This window comes from Gopherus flavomarginatus, chromosome 3, assembly GCF_025201925.1.
Source record: "Gopherus flavomarginatus isolate rGopFla2 chromosome 3, rGopFla2.mat.asm, whole genome shotgun sequence".
In the NCBI taxonomy this organism is placed as follows: Eukaryota; Metazoa; Chordata; order Testudines; family Testudinidae; genus Gopherus; species Gopherus flavomarginatus.
Genome location: NC_066619.1, coordinates 586,632 through 605,630, shown reverse-complemented (window position 1 = coordinate 605,630; position 18,999 = coordinate 586,632). Strand labels below are relative to the sequence as shown.

The following is an 18,999-nucleotide window of genomic DNA, read 5'->3' as shown; positions in this document are numbered from 1 at the left end:
GGCAGCTGTAACCCTTCCCTGTCCTGGTGCTAGGAGAAGATGAAGGGAAAGAACAAGCTGGTGCCGCGGCTGCTGGGGATCACCAAAGAGTGTGTGATGCGTGTGGATGAGAAAACCAAGGAGGTGATTCAGGAGTGGAACCTCACCAACATCAAACGCTGGGCTGCCTCACCCAAGAGCTTCACCCTGGTAAGGGCCTGCCCCCCTACTGCCTCCGGCCTGCCCCCCAGTGCCTCCGGCCTGCCCCTTCCTCCAGCCTGCCCTTTCCAGACCACACCAGCCTCTGGGGCTGGGCTGCCTCGCCCAAGAGCTTCACCCTGGTAAGGGCCCGTCCCCCAGCACCCTCCAGCCTGCCCCCCAGTGTCTCCGGCCTGCCCCTTCCTCCAGCCTGCCCTTTCCAGACCACACCAGCCTCTGGGGCTGGGCTGCCTCGCCCAAGAGCTTTGCCCTGGTAAGGGCCTGCCCCCTTCCAGCCTGCCCCCCAGTGCCTCCGGCCTGCCCCTTCCTCCAGCCTGCCCTTTCCAGACCACACTAGCCTCTGGGGCTGGGCTGCCTCACCCAAGAGCTTCACCCTGGTAAGGGCCTGCCCCCACACTGCCTCCGGCCTGTCCCCCAGTGCCTCCGGCCTTCCCCTGCCTCCGGCCTGCCCCTTCCAGACCACACCAGCCTCTGGAGCTGGGCTGCCTCGCCCAGGAGCTTCACCTCGATAAGGGTCTGCCCCCTCACTGCCTCCAGCCTGCCCCCCAGTGCCTCCGGCCTGCCCCTTCTAGACCACACCAGCCTCTGGGGCTGGGCTGCCTCGCCCAAGAGCTTCACCCTGGTAAGGACCTGTCCCCCAGCACCCTTCCCCACTGACTCTCCTGTTCCACCACTGCCTCCAGCCTGCCCCTCCTTTACCACACCAGCCTCCTGTGCTGGAGAGTGTCTGCCAAGAGCTTCCCCTGAGAAAGACCTGGACTCTTGCCCTTCCCCAACATCTCTGGCCAAGCCGTGCCTCCCACACCTCTCCTTGCCTTCTGGGTCCCCACCCCCCATGCACATGCGTCCCAGGGACAGAGCAGTACCTTTGGCATGGAGCTAAGGTGCAAGCCGGGCAGGGCAGCAGGTGCCAGCTCCGGTGCTGCCCAGTGTCCTGTTGCTTTAGGATTTCGGGGATTACCAGGATGGGTACTACTCAGTGCAGACGACGGAGGGGGAGCAGATCGCCCAGCTTATTGCTGGCTACATTGACATCATCCTGAAAAAGGTGAGGCTGTGCAGGAGGGGTCGCAGGGGTGGGGGTCACACAGGGGGTCATGCAGGGGTGAGGCTGTGCGACAGTGGGGTCACGCGGGGGGTGGGGCTGTGCGGGGGAGGGGTCACAGGGCAGAGTGTGGCCAGCAGGGGGCAGTGCTGCCATGGGGCCCTGCAGCTGTACAGGCTGCTCTGAACTACCAAGGGGTGGTTCCCGTCCTGCTGTGCTTCTGCCCATGGGCTGGAAGGAGTTACATTGCTACAGGGAGCAGAGAGGGCAGGTGGGTGGGGGCTGAGGCCAGGCCAGCTGGGGGGTAGCATGGAGGTGCCCAGTTTAGAGCCCAGGAGTCAGGAATAGCAGAGTTGTGGCTGCTCCCCCCCCACCAGCGGCTGCTGCATGGGACCAAGCTGGGATGGCAGGAGCTTCCCCTGCACCTCCCCCTCCCCCTGCAGTCACAGGGGTGATCCCAGCATCTTCCTGGCCCCTCTCAACCCTGCCCCCGGCAGGGCTTGGCTCCTGGACTAGCCCTGGGGCACTGGAAGCCATCCTGGGCCGTGTCCCCGCACCCTCCTCTAGGGGACTCCCCTGGGGTTGATGCTGACTAATGGACTCTCTCTCTCTCTCTGTCCCACAGAAAAAGAGCAAAGACCACTTTGGGCTGGAAGGGGATGAAGAGTCCACCATGCTGGAAGACTCTGTGTCCCCAAAGAAGTATGGCTCTGGGCAGCCGGCGGGGAGGGTTCCAGGGAGGGAGAGCTCAGTCCCTCGGTGGCTGGGATTAGAGCACTGAACAGACAGATGTGTGGGCTGCTGGACAGTGAGTGTGAGCGGGGCTCTCCTGGCCGAGCTCACTGTGCTGCATGTGAGGGCTGCCAGCTCCTCCAGCTGTGGGGAGCGAGACAGGGCAATGCCCCCCTGCGGAGTTGCCATTACCGGCCTGACATCAGTCCTGGGCAAGGTAATGGAGCGGCTGGTACGGGACTCGAGTACTAAGGAGTTAAGGGAGGGTCACAGCTCCTGTCTGACTAACTCGACATCTTGTTCCGATGAGGTTACGAGCCTGCATGGCAAAAGTGACAGCGTCGATGAGATGCCCTTAGACTCCCATAGGGCGCTATTCTTGGTGCTACATGACATTTTGATTTAAAAAACCGATAGCAATACAAAGTTAACACGGCTAACGTTCAATGGACTAAAAACTGGCTGGTAGATCTCGAAATCTTCATCGAGCAGGTGTGTTTCTAGTGAGTCTCAAAGGGATCAGGGCTTTGCCCTAAGCTAGTTCACGTTTTTACCAATGACCTGCAACAAAACATTGAATCATCTCAGATAAAGTTTGCAGATGTCACAAAGTGGGGGGAGCAGTAAATAACCTAGAGGAGAGGTCACTCATACAGCGCGATCCAGATCGCTTGGTAAGCTGGGCACAAGCAAACAGGATGGGTTTTAATATAGCTAAATGTAAATGTGTACTGTCATGGACCCACAGGATTGGTGCTATGGCCTGGCTTTGGAACAGTCTCTAGGAGGAACCCATCAATGGGCCAGACCCCCGAGGGTCTCACTCTTCCTCCAGAGTCAGCCATGCGGCTTCACCACCTCCTTAGGCTGGACCTCTGGGCCTGCAGACCCCCTGCTTCACCCTGTGAGCTCTGGTTAGTGAGTCCCACTGAGATAAACCCTGATGGAGACTTGTCCACTCCACAGGGATTAATGCACCTTCCCCAGCATCTGCAGTGACACTCACCCAGCGCTGCCAGAACAATCGGGTCTGTCAGTCACCTGGACACAACACAGGGAGCCCTTAGGGTAGCCCAGAGAACTGATGGTTGGAACATCCTCCAGTCTGGCCAGCCCAGAGCCCACCCAAGCTGTAGGGAGCTCATTTCTTTTGACCTCCTTTGTCAGACTCCAGGTGAGAGTCCCGGTTCCTGCCTGCTGTGATTCCCCCACGTCATTCCTCCCCAGTCCTTTGTTCTCCAGCTGGAGAACGGTGCTCAGCCTCCCAGCTGAGCTACCCAGATCACTTGGTAAGCTGAGAGGCAGGAGAATCCCAGTCCCTGGGGAGCATTGGGTGCTAGGTGTCAATGTCTGAGCGATTGGATTTGCCATTGTCTTCTCAGATGCTGCATTGATATGGGGACCGGGCCCAGACAGCTTGGCAACAACCACACGTGTCCTCAGCCTGTTCTGAGAGCAAACAGCCCTTTTCCACCCACGGAGGAACAATGCAGCACACAGGGGAAGCTGAGGCACAAACAGGACTCATAAAAATGTTACAGAATATTCTCACTTTGTCATATATACATCTAGGAACAAAGACCATAGTCACGCTCATAAGATAGGGGACGGGGTCCTGGGAAGCAGGGACTCTGAAAAAGATTTGGGGGTCTTGGTGGATAATTAGCTGAACATGAGCTTCCAGTGTGACACTGTGGCCAAAAGAGCTAATGCGACCCTGGGATGCGTAACCTGGGAAATCTCACCTAGGAGCAGCGAGGTTATTGTACCTCTGCATTGGGCACTAGCACAACTGTGCGGAAATGCTGTGTTCAGTTCTGGTGTCCACAATCCAAGGAAGATGTTGATAACTTGGAGAGTGTTTACGGAAGAGCCACAGAAATGATTTAAGGATTAGAAAACCTGCCGTATAGCGATAGACTCAGAGCTCAGTCTACTTAGCTTAAAGAGAAGGTTAAGGGGTGACTTGATCCCAGGCTATAAGTACCTGTGTGGCGAACAAACATTCTTGAGTGCTTGCTCATGTCGATTCCATTCTGGGTGCGCGCAACCATGTGCAGCGCTGTCGGAGATTTTTGCCTTAGCGGTATCCGTAGGATCAGCTGTGGCACTCTCTTGAGTGCTGCGCTCATTCGCTGGTATATCAGGCGCCGCCGGGTCTCCGCCCTCTCGGGTAATGTGGTTGGCAGTTAACAGCTCTTTACAACCCATTGTCTATCTTTGTGTGTGGTTCGTTGGTATTTAGTTAGCCATTAAGTTAAGTGCTAGGTTTGTTAGAGTCTTGGCTGGAACTTTGCCCCGGTGTGGGGCATCCGCTGCCTCTTGCCCCCGCTTTGAAGTATGCTTCTCATGCAGCAGGCTGATGCTGATCAGTGATCCCCACAATAGCTGTTTGAACTGTTGGGGGCGTCCCATAGAGAGGACAAGTGCAGTATCTGTAAGAACTTTCATCCTAGAACCCAGAAGGAGCGGGATATCTGCTTGAGGGCCCTCCTCATGGAGGCTGTGCTTCGTCCTGCATTGGAGCCCTCCCGCTCGGACTCCACTCCCTACCTTTGCATCGGTGTGGAGCGCTCCATCCGGCACTGTTCTCTCTCACCGGTGCCTAAGAAGCGGCGAAAGAAGAGCTCCCCAGCACCAGAGGGAAAGGGGGCTTTGGGCAAAGGGCCGATGTCAGGTGCGGTCTGCACCTTCACAGGGATACCGCTGCTGCCCGACCCCCGAGCCCAGCAAGGGATCCACCTCTGACTGCTGGGAGTGGCAGGGGACCCTGGCTTCTCTTACGCCTTTGCTACTCGAGGTGGCCATGGGAGGTAAAGAAGCAGCAGAGCGGCCAGCACCGCAGACATCACATCAGGCGCTGGACTCGGCTAAGACCCCAACATCCCAGGGCATGTCGGTCCTGGGACTACCCTCTAGGGCAACGGAGCATTCTCAGTCCCTGGACTGCAGGCGTAGATCCCCATCGCCCCACCTAGGACCGCGGCCCCATGACCTCGGTCTCCAGTCATAAGACCCAGGTCCTCGACGCCATGTTCTCCCGCTACAAGGCATGGGACATTGAAGTCGAGGCAGCGGTCCCTATACCCTCGGTAACGGCAGTTTCCTGCCAGAGATCGCCATGGCGCAGGTCAGCATCACCTAGGCGGTCTCCCAGCCATAGGTCCCCACTGGGCACGATCGCTCCAGTTCACGGCACCAGTCTCTGCCTCCCCAGTACTGCTTGTCAAGCAGGCATGGATCCTCACCCTCTTCTCACCAGTCAGCGACGAGGATCAAGTCAGCAGACTCAGGCCTCCATGGCAGTGGTCTGAGTCAGAGCAGGATTTCAGTCCCTTGCTGAGGAAGGGTGAATCACCGCCGACCGCACAGCATCTGTGGCGGCAGTGTGGCAGTAGAGGCAGTGGCCCGCAAAGTGGCTGTACTGGAATCTGGGGGGCGTGCTCCCGCTGTTCCTCCCTGGCCACCTCGGACAAACTGCCCCGGCACCAAAGTTGGAACATGGTGCCGAATCTGATGCGGGGGCAGCAGAGCAGGCTCCAACACCTAAGGAGCCGTCCCTAGAGAGGGAAGAGTAACCCGGCCCTCCGCCTGTGGTGCAGTTGTTGTCGTTGTCTCCAGACGAAGTGGTGACGGGCCCCTCCCAAATGAGCAGCCACCCCAACAAATTCAAGGAGCACCAGGCCCTCCTTAAAAGAGTGGCTACCAATTTGATCCTGGAAACTGAGGAGCTAGTGGAGGAGTTGGAGGACCTCTTTAATGTTATACCCTCCACCAACCCAGCTTGGGTCACGCTGCCTGTCTACCCAGGGGTCCTTAAGATTACGAAGTGGCTGTGGCAGACCCCCCTCTTCCATTCTACATACTACGCCCCTGCAAAGGGATTTGAATATCCATACACACCTCCGCCAGCAGGGTCGTTGGTTGTGTTCGCTGTCAATGAGAGGGACAGGCAGGGTCAGGTGAGTGGCACACCAGAAATCAAAGACTCCAAGAGACTGGACTTGTTTTGCAGGAAAATTTATTCAACGTCCAACCTGCACTTTTGGATATCTAACTCCCGGCCCTGTTAGGCAGGTACAATTTTAATCTGTGGGACTCTATCAGCTAGTTCAAGGAGGCCTCCCACAGAACCAAGCCCAGGAGTTTGCTGCCTTGATGGACGAGGGCAAAACAGTAATGAGAGGTGACCTCCAGATGGCCTGGGACACGACAGACTCGGTGGCCAGAGTTGGCACTTCTGCGGTGGTGATGAGGCGCAGCTCCTGGTTATAGTCCTCTGGATTATCCCAGGAGATTCAGGTCACCATTCAGGACCTCCCATTTGAGGGGGTGGGGCTCTTCGAGCTCACAGACACACGGCTCCATGGCCTTAAAGACTCCTGGGTCACCCTCTGTTCCTTGGGCCTGCACACTCCTCCCTAGTCCAGGAAGCCATTCTGTCCTCCACTCCTGCAGTCTAGGTCCTGGGGGACTCCGCGGCTGAGACCCTACAGGAGAAAGGACAGAGACAAGGGGGTCTAAGCAGCGACACCCGTCATCTTCCCGTTCATCTGCCCAGTATGGCCCTTCCAGAGACCTAGAAAGCCAGGAACAGGCATTTTGAGGATGTGCTCGAGGACAGCGCCCCAGTCACATCCCAGGATCCACCCTCCCACTCTTTCCTCAACTGTCCACAGCCCTTCTGGTCGTCCTGGTTGTGGCTGAACTTGGACTGTTGGGTGCTCGACATAATATCTTCAGGTTACACCCTGCAGTTAATGGATGAAAGGTCATCCAGTGTCAGCTCAAAGAATTTTTTCTTGGATCACTGCCTGAATTCACTACTGCTACGATCAGGCGAAGGTGCCCCCTGTAGTGTTTGTAGCCACCCACTCAATCAGGGCACAGGCCTCGTCGGCAGCTTTCCTAGCTCAAGTGCCGATCCAGGACATCTGTAGGACAGCCACGTGGTCATCCATCCACACGTTCATGTTCCGTTATGCACTTCCCCCAGCAGGCCCAGGATGATGCTGGCTTCAGTAGAGCAGTATGGCAAGCCGCTAGCTGTGAACTCCAAGCCCACCTCCGAGGATACTGCTTGTGAGTCACCTAGAATGGAATCGACATGAGCAAGCACTCAAAGAAGAAAAAACGGTTCCTAACTTTCGTTAACTGTTGTTCTTCAAGTTGTGTTGCTCACGTCCATTCCATGACCCGCCCTCCTGCCCCTCTGTTGGAGTCGCCAGTAAGAAGGAACTGAGAGGGCGTAGAGCCAGCGGCGCCCAATATAACAATGCATGAGCATGGCACTCCGGGGCACCACAGCCGGCCCTATGGATACCACTAAGGTAGAAATCTCCAACAGCCACGCACATGGGCGTATGCACACCTAGAATGGAATCAACATGAGCAACGCATCTCGAAGAACAACAGTTAAGGAGAGGTAGGTAATCGCTTTTGTAAGAGTGGGCTCTTCAGTCTTGCAGAGGAAGACTTAACTCAGTCCAGTGGCTGAGAGTTGAAGCCAGACACATTCAGTGTAGAACAAATGTGTAAACGTTTGAGGGAAGGCCATTAGCTATTGGAGTCATCTACGAAGGGTTGCGCTGGGCTCTCCATCCCTGACAATACTGAAAGCGATGGGATATTTCTCTCAAAGACCTGCTCTAGCTCAGACTCGGTCTCTGGCCTGTGCTGTGCTGAGGGTGAGACCTGTCGAGCACCATGGTCCTTCTGGGCCTTGGAATCCTTGAACCCCTGAGAGCTGAGCTGTAGCCGGTGGTGCTGATTCTCTTGCAGGTCAACTGTTCTGCAGCAGCAGTTTAACCGCGTGGGCAAGGTGGAGCATGGCTCAGTAGCCCTGCCAGCCATCATGCGCTCAGGGGCCGGCGGGCCAGAGAACTTCCAGGTTGGCACAATGCCACAGGCACAGCAGCAGATCACCAGTGGCCAGATGCACCGAGGGCACATGCCCCCCTTGGTAAGAGCTGCTTCTGCCACAGACAGCCGGCTCTGCCCGCCTTTGGCTGAGTCGTGGGGAACGTGTGGGGATGGGCCTTTCTCCCCTGGGCTGGGTGTCTGTCACACCAAGTTAACTGGCACGCTGCCCTGTGCGTTCTCACAGACCTCCCCAGTGCAGACCCCTTTTCCATCTCTCTCTGCGCTGCCCCATTCCCTCCAAACCACTCTTGGATCCCCCTCTCCATGGTCACTCGGGTCCTCCTTTCAGCCCGAGCTCCCTGCAGCTGTGCCCCCCTTCAGATCAGCATTACCAGCAGCTTGTCAGCACCTGTGGCATCTGGCCCTGCCCAGGCTGGTGGCCCCTGCAGTGGTATGTGTGGCAAGGGGCTTTTCCTTGACCTGGCTCAGCAACCTCACCCCACTTGTGCTCCGGATGAGGCAGCAGTTCCTGCCCTACAAGCTGGATGTGCCTCCTCACCCTCCAGCCGGGGCCTTGTTCAGGTGGTGCTGTGTTCATGGTGGGCGAGGCAGGACATAGACTTGACAACATCGGCCTTGTGCATCTCCTTTGGCCCAAGATGTGGCTAGCCCTGAGCTGCCTGTGGTCCCAGATGTCGCCCTCAGGGCAGGTGTCAGACGCCGCTCCAGATCTTTCCTTGTTAGGTCTGTCCAGGTAGGGTCCCTGGCTCTGGGCTTTGCCCAGGGCATGGTGAGAGGTGCTGGCCTTGTCTGGGAAGGCCTCATTGGGCTCCCAACTGGATCCCAGGGCAACCTGTAGGCACCTTGCACTGGTCAGCCGAGCGGGGGAGGGCACTCTGGGCAGGCCATGTTCCCTCCCTGTCAGTGGAGTGGCTGTCATGCCGTGCATTGGATGCAATGCTGACTGTGTCCTCTCTGTGTGCCCAAAACCTCAGCATCGGCAACCACTTTCCTGCCCCTCTGCATGGGTCAGCGTAGCACCCACATAGTGCTGGGCAGGGGAGGGACCAGACTGGGTGCTAAGCCCCTGCAGGGCCCTTAGCCCAGTTCCCCCTCATGTGTTGCAGACCTCGGCCCAGCAGGCCCTGACTGGCACCATCAACTCGAGCATGCAGGCTGTGCATGCAGCACAGGCCACCCTGGACGACTTTGAGACGCTGCCGCCCCTTGGACAGGACGCCGTGAGTGTTTGGATACCCCCTCTCTTCCCAAGACTGGCGAGGGGGCCGTGCTGGGAAGGGTGTGGAGTTGCTGGGGAGGATGAGGGGGCCAGGTCTCTGGGAGTGACTTTGCCCTGAGGAGTTCTGTCCCATGAGGGGCAGATCTGGGGGCCCTAGATCCCAAACGTCAGAATGGCCAGACTGGGTCAAACCAATGGTCCATCTAGCCCAGTATCCTGTCTGCCGACAGGGGCCAATGCCAAATGCCCCAGAGGGAATGAACAGAACAGGTAACCATCAAGTGATCCATCCCGTCACCCATTCCCAGCTTCTGGCAAACAGAGGCCAGGGACACCATCCCTGCCCATCCTGGCTAATAGCCATTGATGGACCTACCCTCCATGAACTTACCTAGTTATTTTTTGAGCTCAGGGAGGGGCCGAGGGGGCACCAGCTGCCGAGGGGGCACCAGCTGCCCCGGGGGCGGGTTTCCCCCCTCCTGCTCTCAGATGGGGCTGACTCTGCTCTCCCTGGGCTGACTCTGCTCTCGCTCTTTCAGGCTTCCAAAGCCTGGCGCAAGAACAAGATGGACGAGTCGAAGCACGAGATCCATTCGCAGGTGGACGCCATCACTGCCAGCACTGCCTCTGTGGTGAACCTGACTGCAGGTGTGTCCTGGGGCTGGGCTGCAGGGGCGCCCTGCCCCTGCCCAGTGCTCGGACCTCTGCATCTGATGGGACCCAAGATTGGACCCTGGGGTAGAGACTGTCTGCCCCTTCCCCCAGCAAGGCCCAGTGCTGGCTGGACCCCAGACATTGCCCCCACGCAGCAGAAATCCTAGCCACTCTGCCCCCGCCCTGCCCTGCCCCGTGCCCCTTTTGGGTCCCCCTGCCTCGCCCCCACTCTGCCTTGCTGCTCTCCCTCTAAATGTGACTGTATCGCACAGTTCCCACCGTGGCACCAGTGTCCCAGCCCAGTGCACCCCCAGCCACATGCCAGCTGCATGTCAGGCCTGGGCTGTGCCCCCAGGCTCCAGGACAGGCAGGGGAGTCAGGCCAGGCAGTCACTGAGAGGGGTCAGGCTTGGCGCTCCCCTGTCTCCTTGGGCTATGGGGGCTACTTGCTGCTCCCACTACTCCTGCCTTCTCCCTGTGCAGGGGACCCGGCTGACACAGATTACACAGCCGTGGGCTGTGCCGTCACCACCATCTCCTCCAACCTGACCGAGATGTCCAAGGGCGTGAAGCTGCTGGCTGCCCTCATGGAGGATGAAGGAGGGAATGGGCGACAGCTCCTGCAGGCTGCCAAGAATCTGGCAAGCGCCGTCTCAGACCTGCTGAAAACGGCACAGCCAGCCAGTGTCGAGGTGAGTGTGGGGCAGGGGAGGAAAGGGGGAAAGAGGAACAGAGGGGGCGACGGGATGGGGCTCCGAGGCCTGATCATGTGTTTGCCCTGCTTCCCTGCAGCCGCGACAGAACCTGCTGCAGGCGGCCGGCTCCGTGGGCCAGACAAGTGGGGAGCTGCTGCAGCAGATTGGAGAAAGTGACACCGATCCTCGGTTCCAGGTGAGCGCAGCCCTGGCCAGGGGAGGGGCGGGGCGGGGTGGTTGGCTGCTAATGGGAACAGGTCCTTTTCCCAGGATTGACCTGCGGGTCCCTTCTCCCAGCATGGAGGCTGGGGCAAGCGGTGTGGGCTGCCCCAGCCTGGGCCCTGTGGATGACTGCTGTGCCAGACACGGGGAGCAGGGCCGCTCCTGCCCCCAGCCAGAGCCTCCATGGAGTAACGCTTCTTCTCTTGTGGATTCCCGTGCAGATCCCAGAGTGCCGCCGCGCTCGGACCCTGCCCACCTCAGAGCCAAAGACGGTAAAGGGGGGGAGCGCAGGGGCTCCCAGCCCTCCTCCCGGGAACACAATCAGCTGGGTTCTTTGGGAAGGGAACTTGTCAAAATCTGCTCTTCCTGTACCTGTATCTCGGAAGTTCATGCACTCAGGTCACCCTGCTCCAGTGACCACTCACAGCTCTGCCCTGCGCCCCCAAATCTCTATCACTGTTCCCCCCCAGTCCCCTCTGCTCCAGTGGACCCCCCCTTCCCCCAGCACTGGCTGTTCCTGAGCCAGCAGAGCCCTCCTGGCTGGGCTCAAGCTGGCCTGGGGGCCGCCCAGATGTTTAGTGCTCTCAGGGGCACCGGGCCAGTGGGGCTTGGGGAGGGGCTGGTGCAGAGCGTGGGGCGGAGATGGAGCTCAGGCAAGGGAAGGAGGTGAGAGGTGCTGGGAGGAAGGAGAAGGCTGCAGGAGTCCATGAAGGGAAGCGCTGAAGAGAGGCACAGCAGGGAGCAAGGGGCTGAGAGTGATGGGACAGGACGGGCCTGTCTGAGCCGCTCGCAGGACTTCCCGTTCTAGGCCTGAGGCTCTTGTCTGTGCTGCAGGCTGAGGGGCTGGGTCAGGTGCAGTGACTGGCATGTAGCTGTTCAGACAGACGCCCAGGGGAGCAGAGTCCGAGCCCCAGCCTGACCTCCATCTGCCAGGCTCTGCCACTCAGCAGCCAGACCCGAGTGTATCTACTTCCTGCCTCCCGCACTCTCCTCTCGGGGTCGCTGCTGCTGGGCAGTTAATCCGGGTGTGACTGGGGCTGGGAACTAATGAGCTTGGGGCATGTCTTCTCCTGGCTTGTGATTGTGGCTGGAACTGGTGGTGGGTCAGGGGAAAGCGGCCTCTGATTGCAGCAGATTGAGGAGCAAGGGAAGTAAGGCCTTGGGGCCGGAGCTGTCTGTAGCAGGGGCCCTGGGTGAGGGAGCTGACTGACTGCCAGGGCAGTATGCAGTGTGGTGTGGCTGGCCATGTGTGCAAGGACAGTGCCTCATGGCCTGTGCCTGCAGGCTGCCATGTGCCACATGCGGAGCGCTCTGGGGGGGGACGTGGCTTGTCGATTGCAGCGTGTCTGTTGGGTGCTGTCAGAGCCGTGGTTCTGCTGAGGGGCAGGCGGCTGCCGGCAGTGTGGCTGGTGGTGACGTTACCCCTGATGTGCCCATTGTGTGGCAACACTTGCTTGGAGGCTGTGGTGTGTGCGATCTCAGTACTGGCTGTGGCCCGCAGCGGGCAGTGCCCGTTGTTGCCTGCAGGCGTTGCTGGCTCTGAGCCCTCCCCAGGGCTGGTTACATGAGACGCTCCAACAAGCTCCTGTTTCCCTGTTGAATATTTCACAAGGTTCTGGGTGGTCCTGCCAGCTGGCCTGCAGCTCCATGCCCCGGGACCTGCACTGACCCTCTGCCTCCCCCCAGGACATGCTCATGCAGCTGGCTAAGGCAGTAGCCAGTGCAGCCGCTGCACTGGTCCTGAAAGCCAAGAATGTGGCCCAGAAGACAGAGGACTCGGCACTGCAGACCCAGGTGATTGCGGCTGCCACGCAGTGCGCCCTGTCCACCTCCCAGCTGGTGGCCTGCACCAAGGTAAGAGCTGGCTCAAGAGCCAGGTGGCTTAACCCGTCCCTGCCCGCACACCTCCCCTGTGCCGTGCCCAGCACCCTCGGTTCAGCGCTGCAGAGCCGGCACAGGGCGAATGGCGACCGCTCCACGCTCTGCAGGGCTGCGCAGAAAGCCCAGCTGGGACAGCCCAGGGCCAGATCCTGGTGTCCGCCAGCTGCTCGCTCCAACGGCTGGGCCCTGGGTACCTCCCAACCCCTTCTGCTGCCCCGCGTTCGTGGGAGGGAGGGGACCTGGGGCTGAAGCACTGAGCTCCTGCTCTGTCTGCTGGCCCTGGGTTTGCAGGGCTGGCAGAGCTCCCTGCCCCGTGGCCTTTGTTGTGTCTGTACCTGTCCCTGTGTCCCAAGCCTTTACTGAATGGACCCCCTCGGGGCCAGGGGCATTAACCCTCTGTGCTGCAGTGGGTGGGGGGAGCATTAACCCTCTCTGCACCGCGCTGCTGGACCGGTGGGGGCATCGTTAACCCTCTCTGCGCTGCAGTGCCAGACCCAGGGCAGGGCAGTATTAACCCTGTTTGTGCTGCAGTGCTGGCAGACGCAGGCCCGGGGTCAGTAACAGGTCTCCCCCTTCTTCTGCAGGTGGTGGCTCCCACAATCAGCTCCCCTGTGTGCCAGGAGCAGCTGATTGAGGCTGGCAAGCTGGTGGCGAAGTCAGCGGAAGGCTGCGTGGAGGCCTCCCAGGCAGCCACCAACGATGACCAGCTGCTGAAGCAGGTGGGAGTGGCAGCCACAGCAGTGACGCAGGCCCTGAACGACCTGCTGCAGCACATCAAGCAGCACGCCACCGGCGGGCAGCCTATCGGGCGCTACGACCAGGCCACCGACACCATCCTCAACGTCACCGAGAATATCTTCAGCTCCATGGGCGACGCGGGTGAGGGGAGGGAGCCCGGAGCACCATGGGGGGGAGGGCTGGGGGGTGTCGGAGAAGCCATCACAGGGTAAGAGCATCTCCCAGGATGGTGGCCTGCTGTGGCTGTGCATGGGCTGCTGGCAGAGAGCCTGCTCCATGCTGTGATCTCACAAGGTGAAGGGTCCGTCTCTGCCAGGCCTGCAGGAGTAGGGTGCAGGCTGGCGCCAGCAGGGACATGTGAGGGTGCAGGTGGGGGGTGCTAGCTGGCCCTGCTGCGAGGGTTGCAGGGGGCGGTGCCAACTGACTCTGCCACGATCTCAGGACAGGGTGGGGGCACCGGTTGACCCTGCCTCGGGGAGGGGGGGTGCCAGCTGACCCCTCTGCAGTCCTATGTGGTGTGCAGGTGGGTGATGTCCAGGGCTCGCTGAAAGGCAGCTCTTCCTTTGGTCCCCAGGGGAAATGGTGCGCCAGGCTCGTATTCTGGCTCAGGCAACCTCTGACCTCGTAAATGCCATCAAAGCTGACGCCGAGGGGGAGACGGACCTGGAGAACTCGCGCAAGCTGCTAAGTGCTGCCAAGATGCTGGCTGACGCCACAGCCAAGATGGTGGAGGCAGCGAAGGTCTGTGACACTCGGGGCAGGGCGGGGCTGGATTCGAGCTTCCTTTGGAAATCCAGTGTGGCTCCTGGTCTGTGCAGGGCAGACAGCCCCAACCTGGTGCCAGGACAAGCAGAGAGCAGAGCTGCGGCTCTCCGGCTGAGTGCAGGCCTGGCGCAGCCTGGGGAGGGCAGGGCAGGCCCTGTCAGGCATTCAGCATATAGGGCAGAGAGGCGACTACACCAGGACCTGTTCTGTGCAGGTCTGAGCGCCTTGTAATTTGTCATTTAAAATTAAACTAAACTGAATGTTTCAAGGTTTGAGCGTTTGGGGCTGTTACAGGCATTGGGGGGGGCGGCTGTGAGTGACGAAGTTCAAAGCTGTTTTCTGTTAAGAAGCAGGCAGGCCTCAGTGTAACCTCATACTCACATTTTAAGATGAAGTGATGTGTTTACTGGGGATCAGCCCCTAAATGAGACTGGGTCGAAATTTTTTAACATTGCTTTGATGGCAGATGGATGTGCCTAATCTAAAATTAGCATATAATTAATTATAACTTACTTTAATTAATTACCATTAAATTTACTTTTTACTACATTTGTTTTTGCTAATATAATTACATTTTTACCTTTTATTGCCTATTTAACATTAAGTATTATTTTAATTAATATTTGCATAAATACCATATTAATAACTATTAATATACAGAGCATTTTTTAAATTTTAAAACACTTGTAAAGACCAGTTCGAACTGAAATGCGTTTGAACTTATTCTTAACTTGCCTTTAAATTGTCACACTTCACTTCACTTCTGTTGTATTAGACCTCACTTGACAACTGTCAAGGGTATTTTGGGGCGTACTTACATGTCAGTATTTCATATAAACATATACAGGTATTCTCTTTGTCGGCTGTACCATGGAGGGGGTCCCAAGGCTGTAAAATTGCAGCCCTCCGTTACCCTCAGGCAGGAGCTCATTCTTGTTTCTCAGTCCATGAGGTTCTGTGTGCCAGGCTCTGAGCACTGGTTCCGTGCATCTCAATAGGGCTGTTGACTCTGAAACCTAATAATGGCATTTGAATAGCAGTGCTGTTACTTCTTTCACTACTGACCTCTTTAAGAGAAGCATCATGCTCTTCCAGGGCTCAGATTGCAGACCCCTGCTCTCGTACTGTAGTGAACCAAGCTTGGGGGGACTCTGGTGCTAAGGGTGAGATACAGCAGCTGCTGTCAGGGTGGGGGAGATTGCTGGGTGCAGTCTGGGAGGCATCTGGCTTGATAGGTTTTCCTGCTCTGCTCAGGGGGCTGCAGCCCACCCAGACAGCGAGGAGCAGCAGCAGCGGCTCCGGGAAGCGGCTGAGGGTCTCCGCATAGCGACCAATGCTGCAGCTCAGAATGCCATCAAGAAAAAGCTTATGCACAAGTTGGAGGTGAGCTGCCTGGGGGCGCTGTCAGGGGCAGGGAGGGGAGGGGGATTGTGGCAGAAGGGTCAGGTGATGAGTGAGCCTGTAAGTTGGGGGGGTTCTGCGTGGAAGGATCAGGAGGTTGAGGGGCTGCGAAAGGAGCAGGGGCAGGGACTTCTGGCGTCTGGGACCCCCTAGCTTTCTGGAGCACAGAGTCACCTTCTCTCGACGCACCCCACAGAGACCCCTCTGCCCCACCCCACACTGGGATGGGTTCTTGGCTCCCTGCCCAGAGGGCTGGGGTGGCTCTGTGGATACGCTGCTCTGCTGGTGTCTGTGTCTCACCCACAGCTGGCTGGGGTGTGGCGTCCCCAGAGTGCGGGGTCTGTGCTGGCCAGGCCCCCCGAGCTGCACCGTGCGGTTCCTGCTCCCCAGTGTCAGGCGAGAGCCCCAGGCCAACTGCAGGAGGGAGCCCTGGGCCCTGCAGCCTGGGCACCAGGCAGCTCTGACGCACCTGCCGCTTCCTCCCTGCCAGCACACGGCCAAGCAGGCTGCAGCCTCCGCCACGCAGACCATCGCCGCTGCACAGCACGCCGCCGCCTCCAACAAGAATCCGGCTGCACAGCAACAGCTGGTGCAAAGCTGCAAGGTAAGGAGCAGGGTGTCCCCGACCCCCTGGGCTTCCCCATCCCAGCAGTTGCAGTGCAGGGTCACCCCACCCAGCCCGTCCCCTGGCTGCTGCTCTGCACCCGCCAGACACTGGCACACACTGAGCCCAGGCTCCACCTGGCGTCAGAGCTGGGCACGGGAGAAGCCCTGGGGGGGATGGGGAGCTGCAGTGCCCCATGGAAAGCTTTTCACTGCTGACTGTGGGAAGTAGCCTGCGGTGCCAGGATCTTAGTCCTGCAGCCCAAGCCTGGGGTGCTTAGGGGTCCCAGGGCAGCTTCTCCCATGTGGGGGTGGGTGGGAGTGGCCTCTCCCAATGTGGGCGAGGATCCCCACTCTGAGTGACCTTTCTGAGGTTGGCAGGGAGATGGGAGCAACCTCTCCCAGTTTGGAGGGATTGGGGGGGTACCTGCTCTTGGCGTTCCCCCTTCTCCAGGGTTGTGGGGGGTATTCCTGCTCTGAGAATGCCGTCTCCCAGGTTGGCAGGGAGGGGGAAGGACCCTGCTCACAGAGCACCCTCTTGCTGGTCAGCTGGGAGGCATTATTAGATAACTAAAAAGCCACAATTCCCTGATCATGAAATAAGACAACTTGGGTTAAAAGACTGTCCTGGTTAAGGGGGCAAGTGAAGGCAGCAACTAGAAATAATACGTATATATTAACAACTGGAAGAAAAGAGATAGCAATCAGTATAAACAGGAAGTTGTAAAGTGCACAACATTGATGAGGGAAGCTAAAGCAAGGGAGAAATCCATGGGTGGCGGGGCTGACAGTAAGAAAGATGTTTCAAGTATCAGAAGCAAAATAAAGCCTGGCAGTAGCATAGGCCCATTAGTAAATGGAGATGGTGAAATAGTGAATGATGCAGAAGAGGGAGACATGTTCTGTATCTGGTAAGAAGCAGGCCAATGCACGTGTATCACACAAGGATGAGGAAGTAGTTATTAAAGGATTGGAAAGCAAGGAGGATGTTTGATGACATCCACCAGGGAAGAACCTGCTGAAATCAGCAGGCTCAGATAACGTGCACCCAAGTGTCCTAGAAGAGTTGGCCGAGGAGATCTCTGACCTTGCTGATTTGATTGTAATAAACCTTGGAATACTGGGGAAATTTCAGAGCTCTAGTCAAGTGAGATGATCCAGATAGCTATCAGCTGGTTAGTCTGACCTCAGTCCTGGGCAAAATGGTGGGAAAGTGATAAGGGAGTCAATTGATAAAGAATTGAATGGCAGGAACATAATTAATATCAGCCAGCTTGGGTTTGTGGAGAACAGGTCTTGCTAAACAAACCTGACAAACCTGACAAGCGGCGTCATCGAGAGGCTTTGCCCCCGAATTTCTGCAGCATTTCAGCGGATGCTCCACTGCCACCCACACGAAAAGGTTGGGGACCACTGGACATGGAGATCTACTGGTCCCTTCCTGGCCGTCAGTTCTGAGTCCCTGCTCTCGCAGTGGCCTCTCCTGGCGGGGAAAGGGAATGGGAGTCCGACTCTGCTCTCCGCACAGTCTCTCCCAGCTCTGCAACAGCTCACCCTTCTGTATGGCCTGTCCTGGGCAGGAGCGCAGGGAGCCGAGCTCTGCCCCCAAGCCTGTCGTAGGGCCCACTCCCTGGCCCTGGGGTGTGTTTCACTCATGTCCCCCCTCTCTCCCTGCCCCGCTGCCCACTCTGGGCTCCCCACTGATTCACTCTCCTATCTGGTTGCAGGTGGTTGCGGATCAGATCCCGATGCTGGTACAGGGTGTGCGAGGAAGCCAGTCCCAGCCAGATAGCCCCAGTGCTCAGCTCGCGCTCATCGCGGCCAGCCAGAACTTCCTGCAGGTACCAACCGGGCTCCCCCCTGCAGCTGGCATGGAGACCTGCGCCCTAGCACTCCCCTCACCTGGTCTCTGCCGCAGGCTGCCCTCACCCTCTGCTCTCCTGACCCTGGTGGCAAGCTGAGTGGCTCTGTCTGCTTAGCACATGTGGATTCTGTCCCTGCCTGCCTCTCCAGAGTGCGGGGGCTCTGCTGGGCATGGGATGGGAGTGCTGCCTCCTGTCCTGTTCTCATGGCTTATCCTTTCCACCCCACAGCCTGGTGGGAAGATGGTAGCTGCAGCCAAAGCCACTGTCCCCACCATCATGGACCAGGCCTCTGCCATGCAGCTCAGCCAGTGTGCCAAGAACCTGGCCGCAGCCCTCGCCGAGCTCCGGACAGCTGCCCAGAAGGTAAGCGGCACCTCCCTGGCCTGCCCCTGAGGGCGCTAACCACGAAAGGAGAGTACAGATGTCAGGAGCAGAGTTTGCTGCTCATGTGGCTCAGTTCCTTTCTCCTGCTGCAGGCTCAGGAGACCTGTGGGCCCCTGGAGATAGACTCGGCGCTCAGCATGGTGCAGAGCTTGGAACAAGACCTGCAGGAAGCCAAGGCTGCTGCCAGAGACGGAAAGCTCAAGCCCCTGCCGGGGGAGACGGTAAGGGCCCCAGGAGGTAGATGGGTGCATGGGTGGCCAGGCAGGAGGAGGGATGGCAGGTGGGCTGTGAGATGGTGGTGGGATTGATGGGCAGTTGAGGTGAGGAGGGGAGTAGGAGGGTGGGTGCGTGGGGGTTGGCTTAAGGAGTAGGAGTAAGGGTCTGGGGTGAGGATGTGGGGTGACCTGTGGTGTGATGGGTGAACCCTCTCTGGTTGCCCCCAGATGGAGAAGTGCGCCCAGGACCTGGGGAACAGCACGAAGGCCGTCAGCTCCGCCATCGCCCAGCTGCTGGGGGAGGTGGCCCAGGGCAATGAGAACTATACAGGTACCAGGGCAGAGCCCTCCAAGCCTGGGGGCAGGTGAGCAGACCCAGGCCTGCCTTGTGTTCGTGGCCCTGTACAGCCCTGCCCCGCTGATGGGTGCTGTGCACATGTGCCCCCCATGGCTCACGCTGGGGGTGGCAGCGTAGGGTGACAGCAGGAAGGTAAACGTAA

The 18,999-nt window shown here is 58.6% G+C and overlaps 1 protein-coding gene across 7 annotated transcripts in view; it reads left to right on the top strand.

The window, feature by feature from the left end:
• TLN1 (talin 1) overlaps positions 1 to 18,999 on the top strand; it is a 192,949-nt gene that overhangs the window by 93,801 nt on the left and 80,149 nt on the right. For 4 of the 7 annotated variants that reach the window (XM_050943517.1, XM_050943519.1, XM_050943518.1 and 1 more), the window contains exons 10-26: positions 34 to 189; positions 1,145 to 1,246; positions 1,869 to 1,945; positions 7,757 to 7,937; positions 8,965 to 9,078; positions 9,617 to 9,725; positions 10,214 to 10,422; positions 10,523 to 10,621; positions 12,334 to 12,501; positions 13,113 to 13,407; positions 13,841 to 14,007; positions 15,286 to 15,414; positions 15,923 to 16,036; positions 17,763 to 17,876; positions 18,129 to 18,263; positions 18,377 to 18,505; positions 18,728 to 18,830. In XM_050943517.1, coding sequence (XP_050799474.1) covers positions 34 to 189; positions 1,145 to 1,246; positions 1,869 to 1,945; positions 7,757 to 7,937; positions 8,965 to 9,078; positions 9,617 to 9,725; positions 10,214 to 10,422; positions 10,523 to 10,621; positions 12,334 to 12,501; positions 13,113 to 13,407; positions 13,841 to 14,007; positions 15,286 to 15,414; positions 15,923 to 16,036; positions 17,763 to 17,876; positions 18,129 to 18,263; positions 18,377 to 18,505; positions 18,728 to 18,830 — 2,401 coding nt within the window. Of the gene's footprint in view, positions 1 to 33; positions 190 to 248; positions 321 to 396; positions 576 to 776; positions 821 to 1,144; positions 1,247 to 1,868; positions 1,946 to 7,756; positions 7,938 to 8,964; positions 9,079 to 9,616; positions 9,726 to 10,213; positions 10,423 to 10,522; positions 10,622 to 12,333; positions 12,502 to 13,112; positions 13,408 to 13,840; positions 14,008 to 15,285; positions 15,415 to 15,922; positions 16,037 to 17,762; positions 17,877 to 18,128; positions 18,264 to 18,376; positions 18,506 to 18,727; positions 18,831 to 18,999 lie in introns of those variants that run through there. The other 3 variants (XM_050943521.1, XM_050943524.1, XM_050943522.1) reach the window with 3 other exon arrangements.